This window comes from Taudactylus pleione, unplaced genomic scaffold, assembly GCF_031769625.1.
Source record: "Taudactylus pleione unplaced genomic scaffold, aTauple2 ptg000100l, whole genome shotgun sequence".
In the NCBI taxonomy this organism is placed as follows: domain Eukaryota; kingdom Metazoa; phylum Chordata; class Amphibia; order Anura; family Myobatrachidae; genus Taudactylus; species Taudactylus pleione.
The window spans coordinates 4699765-4719849 of NW_028284502.1; the positions used below are offsets into that span (position 1 = coordinate 4699765).

The 20085-nt window shown below is 42.2% G+C and overlaps 1 protein-coding gene across 1 annotated transcript in view; it reads right to left on the bottom strand.

Moving 5' to 3' along the window:
• Positions 1-20085, bottom strand: part of LOC148525806 (sodium-coupled monocarboxylate transporter 2-like) — a 107415-nt gene that overhangs the window by 22820 nt on the left and 64510 nt on the right. Inside the window, exons 9-11 of the mRNA XM_088470461.1 lie at positions 18755-18867; positions 1024-1091; positions 58-144 (exon numbers count right to left, since the gene is read on the bottom strand). Of these exons, the coding sequence (XP_088326587.1) occupies positions 58-144; positions 1024-1091; positions 18755-18867 (268 nt within the window). The remainder of the gene's footprint in view (positions 1-57; positions 145-1023; positions 1092-18754; positions 18868-20085) is intronic.

The following is a 20085-nucleotide window of genomic DNA, read 5'->3' on the forward strand; positions in this document are numbered from 1 at the left end:
CAATCCTGCATGATAATATTGACAAACTGAAGCAATTGTATTTGATTTGTAACCTACCTTCCAATTGGTCCATGGGAACAAAATACCCAACGAGAATAATCCTAACATGGGTCCTCCACCCATCCCGTGGATACTAAGAGCAGCCTGTGGGTATAAAACATTTCAATGAGCTGAATGATTTAGTACATGTAGTATCAATGGATAGGCAAAACCTTCAAAAATGTTATTGGTTTGTGTAAACACATTATGCAATATAATATATTTTCAGTTGGATATTGACATTGTTTTGATAGATAGATAGATAGATAGATAGATAGATAGATAGATAGATAGGACACACAGATAGTGGAAAAGGAATTACAGTCACTCTTACCATTAATACATTGTGACATCACTATTCACATTTCTACACATTATATATACACACACATATATATATATATATATATATTATATATACCTCATTCCTCATTATTATCAATGGGGACTGCAGTCTGATCCCAATGTACCAAAAGTTAAGCATATCTGAGTTTGGCCACCTCGTTCGTTTACACCGTCCTCAGTTGTAACTCGCAGGGGCAGCAGTAATCGCTAGCGCTCTCCCTGTGAGTTACAGTTAGTACATAGCGGGGACATTTTTGTCAAAAGTCCATTGTGAGACGGACTGTATAATCGTGGGACTGCCGTGATTATTAATACATAGGCCCCTTGACCTTATTCGTGTAGACAATATTGTAAGTTTATCCAACAAGGTAATAACACAGAACTGAGGCATGCAATGTTTACCTGAGATATGTCCTCTTAAATAATAATAATAATAATAACGTCATTTGTTGAGAAAAATCATTGTGCGAATTTTAACTGAACAGTAGATTCCCAATGCATCATCACCAGGGGGATCTCATTAGATTGAGCTTTTAATAAACAGATTGCTCAATTTACCAGCTAGTAACTGAGTGTAGATCTAACCATTGTCGAAACAGCACTGGTTACAGCCCCGCAGGAAACATTAGTCTCACTTACCTGTACTACTCCCCCCATCAGTGATGCAACCACTGCCATTACTGTGCATAGTATACCAAACAGCACACCTACGAAATGAGAAATAAATATTTACTCAGTAACCAACATTTTATTGTATTTATTATTCATGTAGTTATGTGACTAGTGGCTCCTTTAAAGCATGTTCATATGACAATTTATATTTCAGTTACAAGAACTTATTAAGGTGGTGTGTGCGCATCCAGTCAACAACGCTTTCTGCTGGCTCTAGCCAATCCACAGTTGCCTGACAGTCAGGGCCGGCCCTAGCCCAAATTGTTTGGTAAGCGAGAAGATTTTTTGGCGCCCCCCTATGCAGTGCCCGCAGTAGTGGTCCCCCCTGTGGAGTGCCCCTTGTGCCCCCAGTAGTAAGCTTATATAGTGCCCCCAGTAGTAGTCCCCCTATGCAGTGCCCCCTATATAGTACCCCCAGTAGTAGTCCCCCCCATGCAGTGCCCCCAATAGTGGTACCCCTTATGCAGTGCCCTTTAAACAGTGGCCCCAGTTGTAGTTTCCCCCCTATGCAGGACCCCCAGTATTGCCCTTTATATAGTGCCCCCAGTGGTGGTCCCAACCTTGTAGTGCCCATAGTAGTAATCCCCCCTCTTGTAGCACCCCTAGTAGTCCCCCCTTGTAGTAGTCCCCCCATTGTTGTGCCCCCAGTGGAGGTCCCCCGCCATGTAGTGTCCCCAGTAGTAATCCCCCCTTCAAGTGCCCCCAGTATTAGCCCCCCTTCTAGTGCCCCCAGTAGTAATCCCCCCTTCTAGTGCCCCCAGTAGTAATCCCCCCTTGTAGCCCCCCCAGTAGAGACACACGTAATAAAAATAAAAAAATAAAAAAACACTTACCTGAACCCCCGCTCCTGCTCCCGCCGCTGCTGTCAGCTCCTCCATCCGTTCTCCAGGGCCGCTTTGCATTATGGGAGAGACGTCATGACATCATGACGTCTCTCCCATTACCCACTGCGTGAGCCGGAAGATGGCTCCCGCAGTGGGAGCAGCAGCAGCCGATGAGAGTCTGACAGACTCTCATCAGCTGCTGAAACAAACACACAGCTGCCGGCACCGGCGGCTGTGTGTTTGGCACTGTGTAGCGCTGACTGAACTCTGTCCGGTCAGCGCTACACACGCGGTGCAGCTGTGTCACAGAGACACAGTCTGTACCGCGGTAAGCCTCTAATAAATCTGCATGGTCGCGGCCGCGGCGCCCTTCACTATGTGGCGCCTTACGCGGCCGCGTACCACGCGTAACCATAGAACCGGCCCTGCTGACAGTATAAAAGGCCCTCCAGAGACACAGGCTAGTTGCCAGTACAATAATGTCCATTGCCGCAGCATGACGCTTGTTCCTGTGCCCCTTGTGTGAATCCTATGTTCCTGTTTGCTACAGTGCCTAAGCCTGTTCAGCATTCCTCAGGTGTAACTCATGTTCCTGTTACTACAGTGCTCCAATCCAGCGTACTCCAGCCTGGAGTCATACTCAAGATCATCACTCCAATCCAGCGTACTCCAGCCCGGAGTCATACTTAAGTGCACCACTCCAATCCAGCATACTCCACTCCAGAGTTATACTAAAGTGCACCACTGCAATCCAGTATACTCCAACCCGGCTTTCTTCAGTCATATTCAAGTTCTCAACTTCAACCAGCAAACTCCAACCCGGACTCATATTTGAAGATTTTAATTCTATTTTCCAAGTTCTACTTCTTCATGTCTACAGTTCTTCGTTACAGTTCATCTTCCAAGTTCAGTGACTTTGTTTTACAGCATTTCAGTATCTTCCAATTGCGTTATCTCTGCACAGAGGACTATAAGTTACATCTCATATCACAGTCTCTATCATATCTGTATGAGCAGAAATTATATTAAACCACCCAAATTCCAACTACTCTCTACAACCCAGCTCGGGTCCACAACACCAAGTTCCCCAGTCTGTGACACTATTTAATAAATGTGAAGTAAAAACATTCAGTTATATCAGGGGCGTTTTAAGAGAGGAGGGGGCCTGTGTGCAGTCTCCGTCACGGGCCCCCTCCTCTCAGTCCGGCAGCCGGCAGCGCACTGAGGGCATAGCGGCCAGCTCCGAACTGATAGACTCTGGGGGAGAAAAAGATATACTGTGCTCAGCTAGCAAACATTACTAACGTGCGGTATCTATGAACCAAGTATGGAGTTAATCTATGTTTAGCACGTATGATATGATAAGACAATATGTAACAAATACTTAGTAGACAATGTGGATATTATGTAATAAAAAATGATTTATTTTCAAAGTTGGCTAAACCATATAGAGTGGAAAACCTGCACATGCACACAAACAAACAATATCCTACCAGATCAGTTAGGAATGAAAACAAATCAGCATTGACCATTCAAGGACCATAGGATATATGTGTCAGGATATGGTAAATGGATAGTGAATATCAGGCCAAGGAGTGATATTACTAAAAGTAATAAGGTGCACTGGCGTGCACGATCCCAAATGAATCTGGATGCTTGATATCAGTCTTTTAGTCAGAAAGCGGCGTCCCGCTGTAGTGGCAGCAAGAAGTGGTAAAAAGTACAGTCTGAGGTATGGTGCCTGGGATGATCTTCACGGGGACAAGAATACGGTGTATATGCCGGGGAGCAGTAGCCTCCTGGTTTGCAGTGTGATCCGCTCACCATGTCAGTATCGGAGGTTGCCTGAATGACCAAGCTGCAACCGACCTGCAACACCGGGGATGACACTGTGTCCAACGGGAGACTGCCCAGCACCACCGCTCACTTGAGTAGCGTGCCGTGCGTCTCCCCCTGTGTAACCGGTGACTTACCTGTCTCACCCTGAGATTCACAGCTCCTTCCCCTGCCGGCTATGTTCCTCCAGATGGTAGAGTTGCTAGTAGTCTCCTCTGTGATGTGATCACCTGATCGGTGGTCACATGTGTTGAATGGGTAATTAATTCAGTCTGGATATTCTTAGTCTGCAGCGCACACTCGTACCGGTAGCCACAATAAAAACAGCAAATGCTTGGATGTGTGGGATAACTCCAACTGCCTGGATGGCCTTTCTCAAGGAGTAATGTGTTCTGTTCCTGTCAGTGTTAAATAGCAGAGTTTCTTCTCTCTGATTGGTCACATGCACACTGGGAGGGTTTAGAGTGCTAATTAGCAATAGAATAGACTTGCATCAGTGTGAATATATACTCTACATCTAATCCACAGCAGTATATGTATTAAGTCTATTGTAGATAAAAGCAAAGGTAAGAATCTATTACATTAAGTACTGGGACAGTATAAATTGGGTATGCATATGATATTCATACATAAGACATGTCCTAATTAATAATATATAATGCTACGCCAGTATTCTACCAAAAAGAGTACCCCCATATTAGCAGATACTAGATGAAAATTTTATAGTACGGTAGTAAGTTTATTTCCCATATATTCCAAATAATAGACAGTGATAGACTGATATTAAATTATCTGCAGAAGTATCTAATTCATCCTGAGCTCTATATTTTAGGTAGCATTGGATTTGCATACACGACTTAGTGGTGAAGGTATAAATGATATGAGTGATGGTGGTTCTAGACACACTGTATGTGATGTCCAGTACGGGCTATAATGGCGTTGTGGTGCTTCTATTGACAATAATTAATTAACTCAGAGATACTGTTTAGTTTCTTTTTTTACATATGATGGATTTAATTTCGTTGTCTAAATTATGCCCTCGGGGGGCAAATGTCTTAAGTTCATATATCCATTCAAGCTCTCTGGTGTTCATCTTATGCTCGTAATCCCCACCGCTCCAATTGTGTGTCACTTGTTCTAGACCAAGATATTTTAGTAATTTTGGATCACTGTCGTGATGAATTAGGAAGTGGTTTGACAGATTGTGCTCTTCCAATCCTCTTTTTATGTTTCTAATATGTTCACTAACATGGGTTTTTAAAGGTCTTTTGGTCCTGCCTATGTACTGTTTATTACAGCTACATTCAAGCATGTAAATAACCCCTTTTGTGTTGCATGTTATCGTACTTTTAATGGGGTATTCCTTTCCTGTCGTGCTAGATGTAAATGTCGTGATTGGTTTTGTGGATCTGTAGCCATAATTTCTACAACCTAAGCAATTGCCGCAGTGGAAAAAGCCTTTGTTGTTGGAATTGTCTAAAGTGGTTTGTTTAAGTTGTTTGGGTGGGATATGGTTATGTATGATCTTTTTTCTTAGATCTGGTGCTTTATTATAGATGATTCTCGGATTTGGAGGTAGGTGTTTAGCCAGTGTGTCATCACCAAGTAGTATTGGCCAATGTTTGTTCAGGATGCGCCTGACATCTTTTGCTTGTTTTGAATACTGCGTGATGAAAAGAACTTCATCCTTGAACTTGGTCTGTCTATTATTACTGTTTTTATATTCCAGTAGCTCTTGTCTATTACTCATTTCTACTTCATGAAATGTTTTGAAGACCGAGTTTTTGTCGTATTCCTTCTCAAGAAACTGCTCCGCTAAATTTTGGCTATGTGTCTTATAATCACTTATTTTTGAGCAGTTCCTCCGTAGTCTCATGAACTGCCCTTTAGGGATGGTCTTGAGCCAAGTGGGGTGATGCCAGCTGGTAGCTAAAATAAAACTATTCACATCTACTTCTTTTTTGAAGGTGTTGGTTTGAATCTTCCCTCTTTCTGTGAATATATTGAGATCTAAAAACTCTACCTTCTCCTTACTGTAATTAGCTGTAAACACTAGTTGATTGTTGTTGGTATTAAGAATGGTCAGAAATTGTTTCAAAGTGGCTTCATCCCCTCGCCAAATGAAGAAGACATCGTCTATGTATCTCTTCCATAGCACGAGGTTTGCCCCAAACTCTGCCCCCCTCCAGATATGGTGGTCCTCCCACCAACTCATGAAGAGGTTGGCGTAGCTTGGGGCAAACCTCGTGCCCATGGCAGTGCCAGTGGTTTGCAGGAAAAATTGATCGTTGTAAAAAAAATAATTATGTTTAAGGATAAACTGAATGCTGTCAATTATAAAGTCCCGTTGAGTATCTGTGAGAGAGTTGTTTTTATTTAGGTGGTATCTGATGCTGGTGATGCCTTGAGTATGGTCTATGACCGTATATAGGGAAGTGATGTCAGTTGTCACTAGCCAGAAATCCTCCTCCCACTTTATGTCATTTAGAATGTTCAGGATCTGGGTGGTGTCTTTCAAGTATGCGGTTTGTTGTATCACATACGGTTGTAATATGTGGTCTATGTATTCAGACAAGTTAGACGTCAGGGACCCTATCCCAGATATAATTGGTCTCCCCGGTGGTTTGTTCTTATTTTTATACACCTTTGGCAGATAATAAAATACTGGAATTATTGGATTTTTTGTTTCAATGAATTGGTGTTCTTGTTTAGTCAAAACACCTAAGCTACTACCTTTGAGTAGGTGGATCTTTAATTCCTGTGCGTATTGTTGTGTGGGATCATTGGTCAAAACCTTATATGTTGTTGTGTCACTTAGAAGTCTCTGTGCCTCTTCCATGTAGTCTGCTTTGTTAAGGATTACAATACCTCCCCCCTTATCTGCAGGTTTTATAATGATAGAATGATCCTCCTGTAGTGCTCGTAATGTATTCCTTTCTTTTTTTGTCAAATTATCATGTTTATTGTTGCTGTGTATATTCTCTATGTCTTTCTCCACCAATCTGGTGAAAGTTTCCACATGTGCCCCTTTTATATGACTGGGATAAAATGTTGATACTGGTTTTAAATCCGTGAGTCTATTGATGTTATTGTGCTCTGTGTTCCTTATTTCTATGGGATTGATGGATGAAAAATATTTCTTTAAAGCCAGTTTGCGAGTAAACTTGTGCAGATCTAGGTACGTCTGGAATTTATTAATGTTGTTTGTTGGAGCAAACTTTAGGCCTTTGTCTAAAAGCTGCAAATGTTCGTCTGTTAAAGTGATATTGCTCAGATTGAATATACCTCGTCCTGATGTATTGGATTCTGTGATCGTGTTTTTCCGTGTCTTGCTTTTTTCTCCCCCCTACATCCCCTTCTTGTGCGTCTAATTTCCTTTTTCCTGGGTTCAGGTTCATATTGTGTAATATTAGAGGTGTTTTGTGCAGAGACTCTTCTAAAAACACCTGTGGTTGGGAAACACATTCTTCAGAATTGATGGTTCCCGGGATTGTGTTTGAGGGCTGTATATGTTTGATTGGTGTTTCCGTTAGGTCGCTAATATGCCAACCTATATCTAAGGAAGTCCTAGCTACATCCTCATAGATTGGATCGTCCTCAGTCTCATGAATGGAAAAGGATGTCTCTGTTACAGAACTACAGGTGGATAGATCAGATAAATGTTCTTTATCTTGTTGATCTCTTTGTGATGGTAGTTTTGTGGTATGGAAAGTATTATTTTTGTTGGTATTGTGGAGTCTTGACATATATTGTTGATATGTCAGATTTAGTTTGTGGTAAATGGGTGTTCCTAAGTTCTTATTTGTGGAAAAATTCTTCTTTTTTGATTCTTTGTTAGTCGTTCTCATGTGTTTTGACGTCCTGAGTGAGGGTTTGTTCTGTCCACATTTATCTCTGAGTATTTTATTCTTTTTAGTTTCTATTATTTTGGTCTCTCCTTTAATGACTCTATTTAATGTAAGGGTGGACAGGGTGATGAATTCCTTATCGTTCTTGTAGGGACCTAATGCTAGATCTAGTGACTTAATTTCTTCATCTAGGATTTGTAATTGCTTTTCGTGATTGTCTATTATTAATTGAATCAGCTTATAAGAACAGTCTGATAGGATGTCATTCCATTCTTTCATGAAAGACAGATCCTCTAGATTATGGCTGGGTGTTTTCTTGATACGTAGACCTTTCGGGATAATATTATTATCTCGATAGCACTTCAAAGTGTGCGTGTCCCACCAGATCCTGGTTTCCCTAGTAATCAATTTCTCTAGTTTGAGGAATGTGTTACAGAAAGTGTCCCCATGGTTGATCAGTGGGGGTTCTTTAACTAGATCTGCAAAGGCGGTGTGGGCCCTATCTTGTCTGTTCAATCTGATGTCTAAAAGTCCCATCTAAAAAAGGGGGTCTCTTGCTGCTAGTAAATTGTCAGACAGGAAATGATTATGAAGAAAACAAATGGATACTAGCGCACCAAGATTTCTAGAGGGCATAGGATGCAAGCGAGCTGCTGTATAGGATATCTGACCAGATCCTTAAGTATTGACAGAGAAAAAGATATACTGCGCTCAGCTAGCAAACATTACTAACGTGCGGTATCTATGAACCAAGTATGGAGTTAATCTATGTTTAGCACGTATGATATGATAAGACAATATGTAACAAATACTTAGTAGACAATGTGGATATTATGTAATAAAAAATGATTTATTTTCAAAGTTGGCTAAACCATATAGAGTGGAAAACCTGCACATGCACACAAACAAACAATATCCTACCAGATCAGTTAGGAATGAAAACAAATCAGCATTGACCATTCAAGGACCATAGGATATATGTGTCAGGATATGGTAAATGGATAGTGAATATCAGGCCAAGGAGTGATATTACTAAAAGTAATAAGGTGCACTGGCGTGCACGATCCCAAATGAATCTGGATGCTTGATGTCAGTCTTTTAGTCAGAAAGCGGCGTCCCGCTGTAGTGGCAGCAAGAAGTGGTAAAAAGTACAGTCTGAGGTATGGTGCCCGGGATGATCTTCACGGGGACAAGAGTACGGTATATATGCCGGGGAGCAGTAGCCTCCTGGTTTGCAGTGTGATCCGCTCACCGTGTCAGTATCGGAGGTTGCCTGAATGACCAAGCTGCCTCCGACCTGCAACACCGGGGATGACACTGTGTCCAACGGGAGACTGCCCGGCACCACCGCTCACTTGAGTAGCGTGCCGTGCGTCTCCCCCTGTGTAACCGGTGACTTACCTGTCTCACCCTGGGATTCACCGCTCCTTCCCCTGCCGGCTATGTTCCTCCAGATGGTAGAGTTGCTAGTAGTCTCCTCTGTGATGTGATCACCTGATCGGTGGTCACGTGTGTTGAATGGGTAATTAATTCAGTCTGGATATTCTTAGTCTGCAGCGCACACTCGTACCGGTAGCCACAATAAAAACAGCAAATGCTTGGATGTGTGGGATAACTCCAACGCGTTTCTGCCTGGATGGCCTTTCTCAAGGAGTAATGTGTTCTGTTCCTGTCAGTGTTAAATAGCAGAGTTTCTTCTCTCTGATTGGTCACATGCACACTGGGAGGGTTTAGAGTGCTAATTAGCTATAGAATAGACTTGCATCAGTGTGAATATATACTCTACATCTAATCCACAGCAGTATATGTATTAAGTCTATTGTAGATAAAAGCAAAGGTAAGAATCTATTACATTAAGTACTGGGACAGTATAAATTGGGTATGCATATGATATTCATACATAAGACATGTCCTAATTAATAATATATAATGCTACGCCAGTATTCTACCAAAAAGAGTACCCCCATATTAGCAGATACTAGATGAAAATTTTATAGTACGGTAGTAAGTTTATTTCCCATATATTCCAAATAATAGACAGTGATAGACTGATATTAAATTATCTGCAGAAGTATCTAATTCATCCTGAGCTCTATATTTTAGGTAGCATTGGATTTGCATACACGACTTAGTGGTGAAGGTATAAATGATATGAGTGATGGTGGTTCTAGACACACTGTATGTGATGTCCAGTACGGGCTAAAATGGCATTGTGGTGCTTCTATTGACAATAATTAATTAACTCAGAGATACTGTTTAGTTTCTTTTTTTACATATGATGGATTTAATTTCGTTGTCTAAATTATGCCCTCGGGGGGCAAATGTCTTAAGTTCATATATCCATTCAAGCTCTCTGGTGTTCATTTTATGCTCGTAATCCCCACCTCTCCAATTGTGTGTCACTTGTTCTAGACCAAGAAATTTTAGTAATTTTGGATCACTGTCGTGATGAATTAGGAAGTGGTTTGACAGATTGTGCTCTTCCAATCCTCTTTTTATGTTTCTAATATGTTCACTAACATGGGTTTTTAAAGGTCTTATGGTCCTGCCTATGTACTGTTTATTACAGCTACATTCAAGTATGTAAATAACCCCTTTTGTGTTGCATGTTATCGTACTTTTAATGGGGTATTCCTTTCCTGTCGTGCTAGATGTAAATGTCGTGACTGGTTTTGTGGATCTGTAGCCATAATTTCTACAACCTAAGCAATTGCCGCAGTGGAAAAAGCCTTTGTTGTTGGAATTGTCTAAAGTGGTTTGTTTAAGTTGTTTGGGTGGGATATGGTTATGTATGATCTTTTTTCTTAGATCTGGTGCTTTATTATAGATGATTCTCGGATTTGGAGGTAGGTGTTTAGCCAGTGTGTCATCACAAGTAGTATTGGTCAATGTTTGTTCAGGATGCGCCTGACATATTTTGCTTGTTTTGAATACTGCGTGATGAAAAGAACTTCATCCTTGAACTTGGTCTGTCTATTATTACTGGGTTTTTTTTAGAAGAGTCTCTGCACAAAACACCTCTAATATTACACAATATGAACCTGAACCCAGGAAAAAGGAAATTAGACGCACAAGAAGGGGATGTAGGGGGGGAGAAAAAAGCAAGACACGGAAAAACACGATCACAGAATCCAATACATCAGGACGAGGTATATTCAATCTGAGCAATAGCACTTTAACAGACAAACATTTGCAGCTTTTAGACAAAGGCCTAAAGTTTGCTCCAACAAACAACATTAATAAATTCCAGACATACCTAGATCTGCACAAGTTTACTTGCAAACTGGCTTTAAAGAAATATTTTTCATCCATCAATCCCATAGAAATAAGGAACACAGAGCACAATAACATCAATAGACTCACGGATTTAAAACCAGTATCAACATTTTATCCCAGTCATATAAAAGGGGCACATGTGGAAACTTTCACCAGATTGGTGGAGAAAGACATAGAGAATATACACAGCAACAATAAACATGATAATTTGACAAAAAAAGAAAGGAATACATTACGAGCACTACTGGAGGATCATTCTATCATTATAAAACCTGCAGATAAGGGGGAGGTATTGTAATCCTTAACAAAGCAGACTATATGGAAGAGGCACAGAGACTTCTAAGTGACACAACAACATATAAGGTTTTGACCAATGATCCCACACAACAATACGCACAGGAATTAAAGATCCACCTACTCAAAGGTAGTAGCTTAGGTGTTTTAACTAAACAAGAACACCAATTCATTGAAACAAACAATCCAATAATTCCAGTATTTTATTATCTGCCAAAGGTGCATAAAAATAAGAACAAACCACCGGGGAGACCAATTATATCTGGGATAGGGTCCCTGACGTCTAACTTGTCTGAATACATAGGCCACATATTACAACCGTATGTGATACAACAAACCGCATACTTGAAAGACACCACCCAGATCCTGAACATTCTAAATGACATAAAGTGGGAGGAGGATTTCTGGCTAGTGACAACTGACATCACTTCCCTATATACGGTCATAGACCATACTCAAGGCATCACCAGCATCAGATACCACCTAAATAAAAATGACTCTCTCACAGATACTCAATGGGACTTTATAATTGACAGCATTCAGTTCATCCTTAAACATAATTATGTTTGGTACAACGATCAATTTTTCCTGCAAACCACTGGCACTGCCATGGGCACGAGGTTTGCCCCAAGCTACGCCAACCTCTTCATGAGTTGGTGGGAGGACCACCATATCTGGAGGGGGGCGGAGTTTGGGGCAAACCTCGTGCTATGGAAGAGATACATAGACGATGTCTTCTTCATTTGGCGAGGGGATGAAGCCGCTTTGAAACAATTTCTGACCATTCTTAATACCAACGACAATCAACTAGTGTTTACAGCTAATTACAGTAAGGAGAAGGTAGAGTTTTTAGATCTCAATATATTCACAGAAAGAGGGAAGATTCAAACCAACACCTTCAAAAAAGAAGTAGATGTGAATAGTTTTATTTTAGCTACCAGCTGGCATCACCCCACTTGGCTCAAGACCATCCCTAAAGGGCAGTTCATGAGACTACGGAGGAACTGCTCAAAAATAAGTGATTATAAGACACAAGGCCAAAATTTAGCGGAGCAGTTTCTTGAGAAGGAATACGACAAAAACTCAGTCTTCAAAACATTTCATGAAGTAGAAATGAGTAATAGACAAGAGCTACTGGAATATAAAAACAGTAATAATAGACAGACCAAGTTCAAGGATGAAGTTCTTTTCATCACGCAGTATTCAAAACAAGCAAAAGATGTCAGGCGCATCCTGAACAAACATTGACCAATACTACTTGGTGATGACACACTGGCTAAACACCTACCTCCAAATCCGAGAATCATCTATAATAAAGCACCAGATCTAAGAAAAAAGATCATACATAACCATATCCCACCCAAACAACTTAAACAAACCACTTTAGACAATTCCAACAACAAAGGCTTTTTCCACTGCGGCAATTGCTTAGGTTGTAGAAATTATGGCTACAGATCCACAAAACCAATCACGACATTTACATCTAGCACGACAGGAAAGGAATACCCCATTAAAAGTACGATAACATGCAACACAAAAGGGGTTATTTACATGCTTGAATGTAGCTGTAATAAACAGTACATAGGCAGGACCATAAGACCTTTAAAAACCCGTGTTAGTGAACATATTAGAAACATAAAAAGAGGATTGGAAGAGCACAATCTGTCAAACCACTTCCTAATTCATCACGACAGTGATCCAAAATTACAAAAATTTCTTGGTCTAGAACAAGTGACACACAATTGGAGAGGTGGGGATTACGAGCATAAAATGAACACCAGAGAGCTTGAATGGATATATGAATTTAAGACATTTGCCCCCGAGGGCATAATTTAGACAACGAAATTAAATCCATCATATGTAAAAAAAGAAACTAAACAGTATCTCTGAGTTAATTAATTATTGTCAATAGAAGCACCACAACGCCATTTTAGCCCGTACTGGACATCACATACAGTGTGTCTAGAACCACCATCACTCATATCATTTATACCTTCACCACTAAGTCGTGTATGCAAATCCAATGCTACCTAAAATATAGAGCTCAGGATGAATTAGATACTTCTGCAGATAATTTAATATCACTCTATCACTGTCTATTATTTGGAATATATGGGAAATAAACTTACTACCGTACTATAAAATTTTCATCTAGTATCTGCTAATATGGGGGTACTCTTTTTGGTAGAATACTGGCGTAGCATTATATATTATTAATTAGGACATGTCTTATGTATGAATTTCATATGCATACCCAATTTATACTGTCCCAGTACTTAATGTAATAGATTCTTACCTTTGCTTTTATCTACAATAGACTTAATACATATACTGCTGTGGATTAGGTGTAGAGTATATATTCACACTGATGCAAGTCTATTCTATTGCTAATTAGCACTCTAAACCCTCCCAGTGTGCATGTGACCAATCAGAGAGAAGAAACTCTGCTATTTAACACTGACAGGAACAGAACACATTACTCCTTGAGAAAGGCCATCCAGGCAGAAACGCGTTGGAGTTATCCCACACATCCAAGCATTTGCTGTTTTTATTGTGGCTACCGGTACGAGTGTGCGCTGCAGACTAAGAATATCCAGACTGAATTAATTACCCATTCAACACACGTGACCACCGATCAGGTGATCACATCACAGAGGAGACTACTAGCAACTCTACCATCTGGAGGAACATAGCCGGCAGCGGAAGGAGCGGTGAATCCCAGGGTGAGACAGGTAAGTCACCGGTTACACAGGGGGAGACGCACGGCACGCTACTCAAGTGAGCGGTGTTGCCGGGCAGTCTCCCGTTGGACACAGTGTCATCCCCGGTGTTGCAGGTCGGAGGCAGCTTGGTCATTCAGGCAACCTCCGATACTGACACGGTGAGCGGATCACACTGCAAACCAGGAGGCTACTGCTCCCCAGCATATACACTGTACTCTTGTCCCCGTGAAGATCATCCCGGGCACCATACCTCAGACTGTACTTTTTACCACTTCTTGCTGCCACTACAGCGGGACGCCGCTTTCTGACTAAAAGACTGACATCAAGCATCCAGATTCATTTGGGATCGTGCACGCCAGTGCACCTTATTACTTTTAGTAATATCACTCCTTGGCCTGATATTCACTATCCATTTACCATATCCTGACACATATATCCTATGGTCCTTGAATGGTCAATGCTGATTTGTTTTCATTCCTAACTGATCTGGTAGGATATTGTTTGTTTGTGTGCATGTGCAGGTTTTCCACTCTATATGGTTTAGCCAACTTTGAAAATAAATCATTTTTTATTACATAATATCCACATTGTCTACTAAGTATTTGTTACATATTGTCTTATCATATCATACGTGCTAAACATAGATTAACTCCATACTTGGTTCATAGATACCGCACGTTAGTAATGTTTGCTAGCTGAGCGCAGTATATCTTTTTCTCCCCCAGAGTCTATCAGTTCGGAGCTGGCCGCTATGCCCTCAGTGCGCTGCCGGCTGCCGGACTGAGAGGAGGGGGCCCGTGACGGAGACTGCACACAGGCCCCCTCCTCTCTTAAAACGCCCCTGATATAACTGAATGTTTTTACTTCACATTTATTAAATAGTGTCACAGACTGGGGAACTTGGTGTTGTGGACCCGAGCTGGGTTGTAGAGAGTAGTTGGAATTTGGATGGTTTAATATAATTTCTGCTCATACAGATATGATAGAGACTGTGATATGAGATGTAACTTATAGTCCTCTGTGCAGAGATAACGCAATTGGAAGATACTGAAATACTGTAAAACAAAGTCACTGAACTTGGAAGATGAACTGTAACGAAGAACTGTAGACATGAAGAAGTAGAACTTGGAAAATAGAATTAAAATCTTGAAATATGAGTCCGGGTTGGAGTTTGCTGGTTGAAGTTGAGAACTTGAATATGACTGAAGAAAGCCGGGTTGGAGTATACTGGATTGCAGTGGTGTACTTTAGTATAACTCCGGAGTGGAGTATGCTGGATTGGAGTGGTGCACTTAAGTATGACTCCGGGCTGGAGTACGCTGGATTGGAGTGATGATCTTGAGTATGACTCCAGGCTGGAGTACGCTGGATTGCAGCACTGTAGTAACAGGAACATGAGTTACACCTGAGGAATGCTGAACAGGCTTAGGCACTGTAGCAAACAGGAACATAGGATTCACACAAGGGGCACAGGAACAAGCGTCATGCTGCGGCAATGGACATTATTGTACTGGCAACTAGCCTGTGTCTCTGGAGGGCCTTTTATACTGTCAGCAGGGCCGGTTCTATGGTTACGCGTGGTACGCGGCCGCGTAAGGCGCCACATAGATTTATTAGAGGCTTACCGCGGTGCAGACTGTGTCTCTGTGACACAGCTGCACCGCGAGTGTAGCGCTGACCGGACAGAGTTCGGTCAGCGCTACACAGTGCCAAACACACAGCCGCCGGTGCCGGCAGCTGTGTGTTTGTTTCAGCAGCTGATGAGAGTCTGTCAGACTCTCATCGGCTGCTGCTGCTCCCACTGCGGGAGCCATCTTCCGGCTCCCACAGTGGGTAATGGGAGAGACGTCATGATGTCATGACGTCTCTCCCATAATGCAAAGCGGCCCTGGAGAATGGATGGAGGAGCTGACAGCAGCGGCGGGAGCAGGAGCGGGGGTTCAGGTAAGTGTTTTTTTATTTTTTTATTTTTATTACATGTGTCTCTACTGGGGGGGCTACAAGGGGGGATTACTACTGGGGGCACTAGACGGGGGGATTACTACTGGGGGCACTAGAAGGGGGCTACTACTGGGGGCACTAGAAGTGGGGATTACTACTGGGGTTACTTGAAGAGGGGGGATTACTACTGGGGGCATTTGAAGGGGGGATTACTACTGGGGGCACTAGAAGGGGGGCTAATACTGGGGGCACTTGAAGGGAGGATTACTACTGGGGGCGCTACAAGGGGGGATTACTACTGGGGACACTACATGGCGGGGGACCTCCACTGGGGGCACAACAATGGGGGGACTACTACAAGGGGGGACTACTAGGGGTGCTACAAGAGGGGGGATTACTACTATGGGCACTACAAGGTTGGGACCACCACTGGGGGCACTATATAAAGGGCAATACTGGGGGTCCTGCATAGGGGGGGGAACTACAACTGGGGCCACTGTTTAAAGGGCACTGCATAAGGGGTACCACTATTGGGGGCACTGCATGGGGGGGACTACTACTGGGGGTACTATATAGGGGGCACTGCATAGGGGGACTACTACTGGGGGCACTATATAAGCTTACTACTGGGGGCACAAGGGGCACTCCACAGGGGGGACCACTACTGCGGGCACTGCATAGGGGGGCGCCAAAAAATCTTCTCGCTTACCAAACAATTTGGGCTAGGGCCGGCCCTGACTGTCAGGCAACTGTGGATTGGCTAGAGCCAGCAGAAAGCGTTGTTGACTGGATGCGCACACACCACCTGACCTGAGCCAAGATGGCTGCGCCCACGATCCGGAGGACTTGCATGCTGGCGTGATGCACGCACGGAGCTGCGGTAGTGACACACAGGCCACAGCGGGGATGCTGCGGACAGTCCTCAGGTAGAGGCCCCACACAGGAGACCACAGGACGTAGCGACCGGCAGCTCGGCAGGCCGCGATGACACAGGCGCATAGGTAGGTGCAGGGGTCTGAGACGGAGGTCTCTAGCACGGTTTGTGACAAATAGTTTATTTGTTGTACTCATTTATGGCTTGAATGATTCAAGGATTCAAAGATTGTTTTGCAATGCAGAGCTGGCAGTTTGTGCTTCAAAATGACCTCCAATCACAGCAAATGCCTGGCTGACAGCTTCCGGTTGCTTGCTATACATAATCTACTTTGATAGTACATGGCTTCCAAACTCTCTTTGTACTGTAACTTCTCTTCATACAGTAAAGCAGTTATGGTCTTTGCAAAATTAATATTCTCCTGTCTTTTTTTTATACCGCTGGGTATGGCTGGATAAAGTCCTGTATGTTTGCAAATTTTGGAGATCCCACTCATTTTCTCTAAATGTACCTTTGGCACAAGGATTTTAGTTAATGTAATTACAACAGTTTCTTTAAAAGTCTGCAATAACTTTACTTTTCCATCTAACCTGTCCATCTATATTAGTATCCATATAATGGTAGGAGTGACCATTAATGCTGAAGTATTACACAGTTTGCATGATATGCCAGTATATGATACCCCAAAATGGATACAACACCTGGTAACTTCCCTGACAAATCTATTGGATCATGATCAGGCATTTTTTTTATATATGTAGCACTTTATAGTTTATACACTTTTAATTATAACCTCCTACTATGTAGGACTTAACACATAGGTGTTTCTTTATTATTTTTTAACCCTCACTTTAAATCTCACACTAGTGTGATGCCATGGGGCGGTTCTGCTGGGTTGGCCTTGGGGGTCCCGTGCCCTGTATTTGTTCCATAGGAGTGTTAGGGACCTGCCTGATGGAGGTCACCTGGATATGGTGGGCAGGCCCATAATTATGGCCATTATTATGCTAAGAACCTCTTGGATGCAATTTAGCAGTATTATTATTAGGTTCAGCATAGTTAGAGTGTGCACTTGCATTTGTTTCTGATTTTCTGCTTGCAGCACTACAAGTCTCAGCAGGTAGCACCTCACATTGTGCTTAGGGTGTGCAATCTCGGGCCCCTCCCCCTATGTATTACACAGTTTGCCTGATATGCCAGTATATGATACCCCAAAATGGATACAACACCTGGAAACTTCCCTGACAAATCTATTGGATCATGATCAGGCATTTTGGTAAAATGATCACCTGTGTCTGTAATCACCTTCTAATCATATTGACAGACCAAATTGATGGCAGAAGTAAATCACCTGCTCAGTTCAAGCAGTACCTTGTCCACCTTGAACACCTGAAAGTGTAGCCAAATGGAATCCTGCTACAGTACTTGGGACCAGAGGGCCTAATTCAGACCCGCTCGCGAGCGCTCTCAAGTGGGTCGATGTTGGCCCAGTGCGCATGCGCACGAGGGAGCCGGCTCCGTCGTGCGCATGTGCAAGACCCGGATAGCGACGGCCAAGCCGTCGCTCCGGGTCTCACTACAAAGGGGGCGTGCTGTCGATGGCGAGTCGATTTGGGTAAACTTTGTTCGATTTTTTGTCGATTTTGTGTTTCAGGGTCTAAATCGCACATTCACTTATAGATGATTTTTGACATTGTTTAAAAAAAAATTCAAAAATCATCTGTTAGTAAATGTGTGATTTAGACCCTGAAACACAAAATCGACCAAAAATCTACCAAAATGACTTTTAGTATATATACCCCCCCAGCATATTTAAGACTTTCTTGATCACTGGAAGAAATTATGAAAACTGCTGAAAAAAGATGCAATAGCCCAAAGCAACAATTTCATTTTCTAGGACAGTTTCCATAACAAATTGAATATCTGTTTGGTTGCTAGGGGCTTTACCCCCTTTTGTTCTGCGCTCTATTATTATCCTCCTCAATATTAACTCCCAATTCCTAAAACTTCACTCATGTCCCCTTATAGACAAGTGTCACAATTATTAGAACATATACAGTACTTGGCTCAGCCAACACTCACATAGTCCTTTGCTGATCCAGGTACTCTTCTTGTCTGATATGTTCTTGAAAATGCTCTTAACAAAGTCTTCAAAAGTAACAGTAGCCAGAGCATTGATGCTGGCGGCCACCGTGCTGTCATACAGAATAAAGTATCATACAGTAATTATGATGGAGTTTATAATGCATCATGTCTAATGGATTTATTAACAGGACTTCAAGCTGGCCAGATAGTGGGGAATGTACTGGAGATATGTCTCTATTTTGGTCTTGTGGTGGAGAGGGTCCCCAGTTATTCATTTTATTGGACTTTTCAGCAAGACACGTAAAATCAAAACAATACATTAAAGTGAACAATTAATTTAATACCAAAGTAGAAATAAATGGACAAACTGATGGAGTTATATAAAAAGACAACAGGAGCTTAAAATTGCTATAAAATGTGGTTGTTTTGTAATGTGGGGAAGATGTACTGAGCATTGGAGAGAGAGAAATTGGAGAGAGATAAAGTACCAACCAATTAAACAGCCTGTAAAGTGACAGCTAAGAGCTGATTAGTTGGTACTTAAAAATCTATATACTAAGTCTTGGAGCAAGATAAAGTACCAACCAATCAGCTCCTAATTGTCATTTTTCAAACACAGCCTGTAAAGTGACAGGAGCTGATTGGTTGGTACTTTATCTGCATCCACTTCTCTCCTCAAAGCTTAGTACATAGACCCCATTATCTCTCTCCAGTTCTTAGTACATATACCCCATTATCTTATTTAAACTTAAAGAAGCTAAATATCTCTATGCATGGTGCTCAACTGACCACCAAACACAGTGAATAATAATCGAAATTTGCAATCTGTCTGGATTACAAACGTTGCTTGCCGAAAATTCCAATCGGCTGGTGACCACTTTCACGATGTACTGTATATGTGTAGTTATTCGCACTAATAGAACCACTTGGGATCTGGAAGTTTGACCTGATAGTGAATGGTCGGATCTGCCAAGCATGGCCAGCCACGTGCCTGAAGATTCGGCAGATTGCGTTGTTCATTGAAATTTTCACAAAAACCTTGAAAATTCTGGGCAAGTGCTGCCAATGTCATTCAGAAGGAGTATGTCACAACAATAGGCTGGATTTTCACAGAACTGAGTTGTAGACCTCCCACACCATCATAAGCTATATATACCACCAGTAAAATATCCTTAGCTAGAGCCTTTAGGCTTTGTGCATTTGTTTTATAGTGGAACCCTCTGTCCTGTAGCCCCTATTGGGGGTGTATGGAGCAGTGGCGGGCTGGGTGATGGCAGAGGTGTGGCCAAATCAGTGGCAAATAAAAAAAGAGAAACAACTTTTTGCAT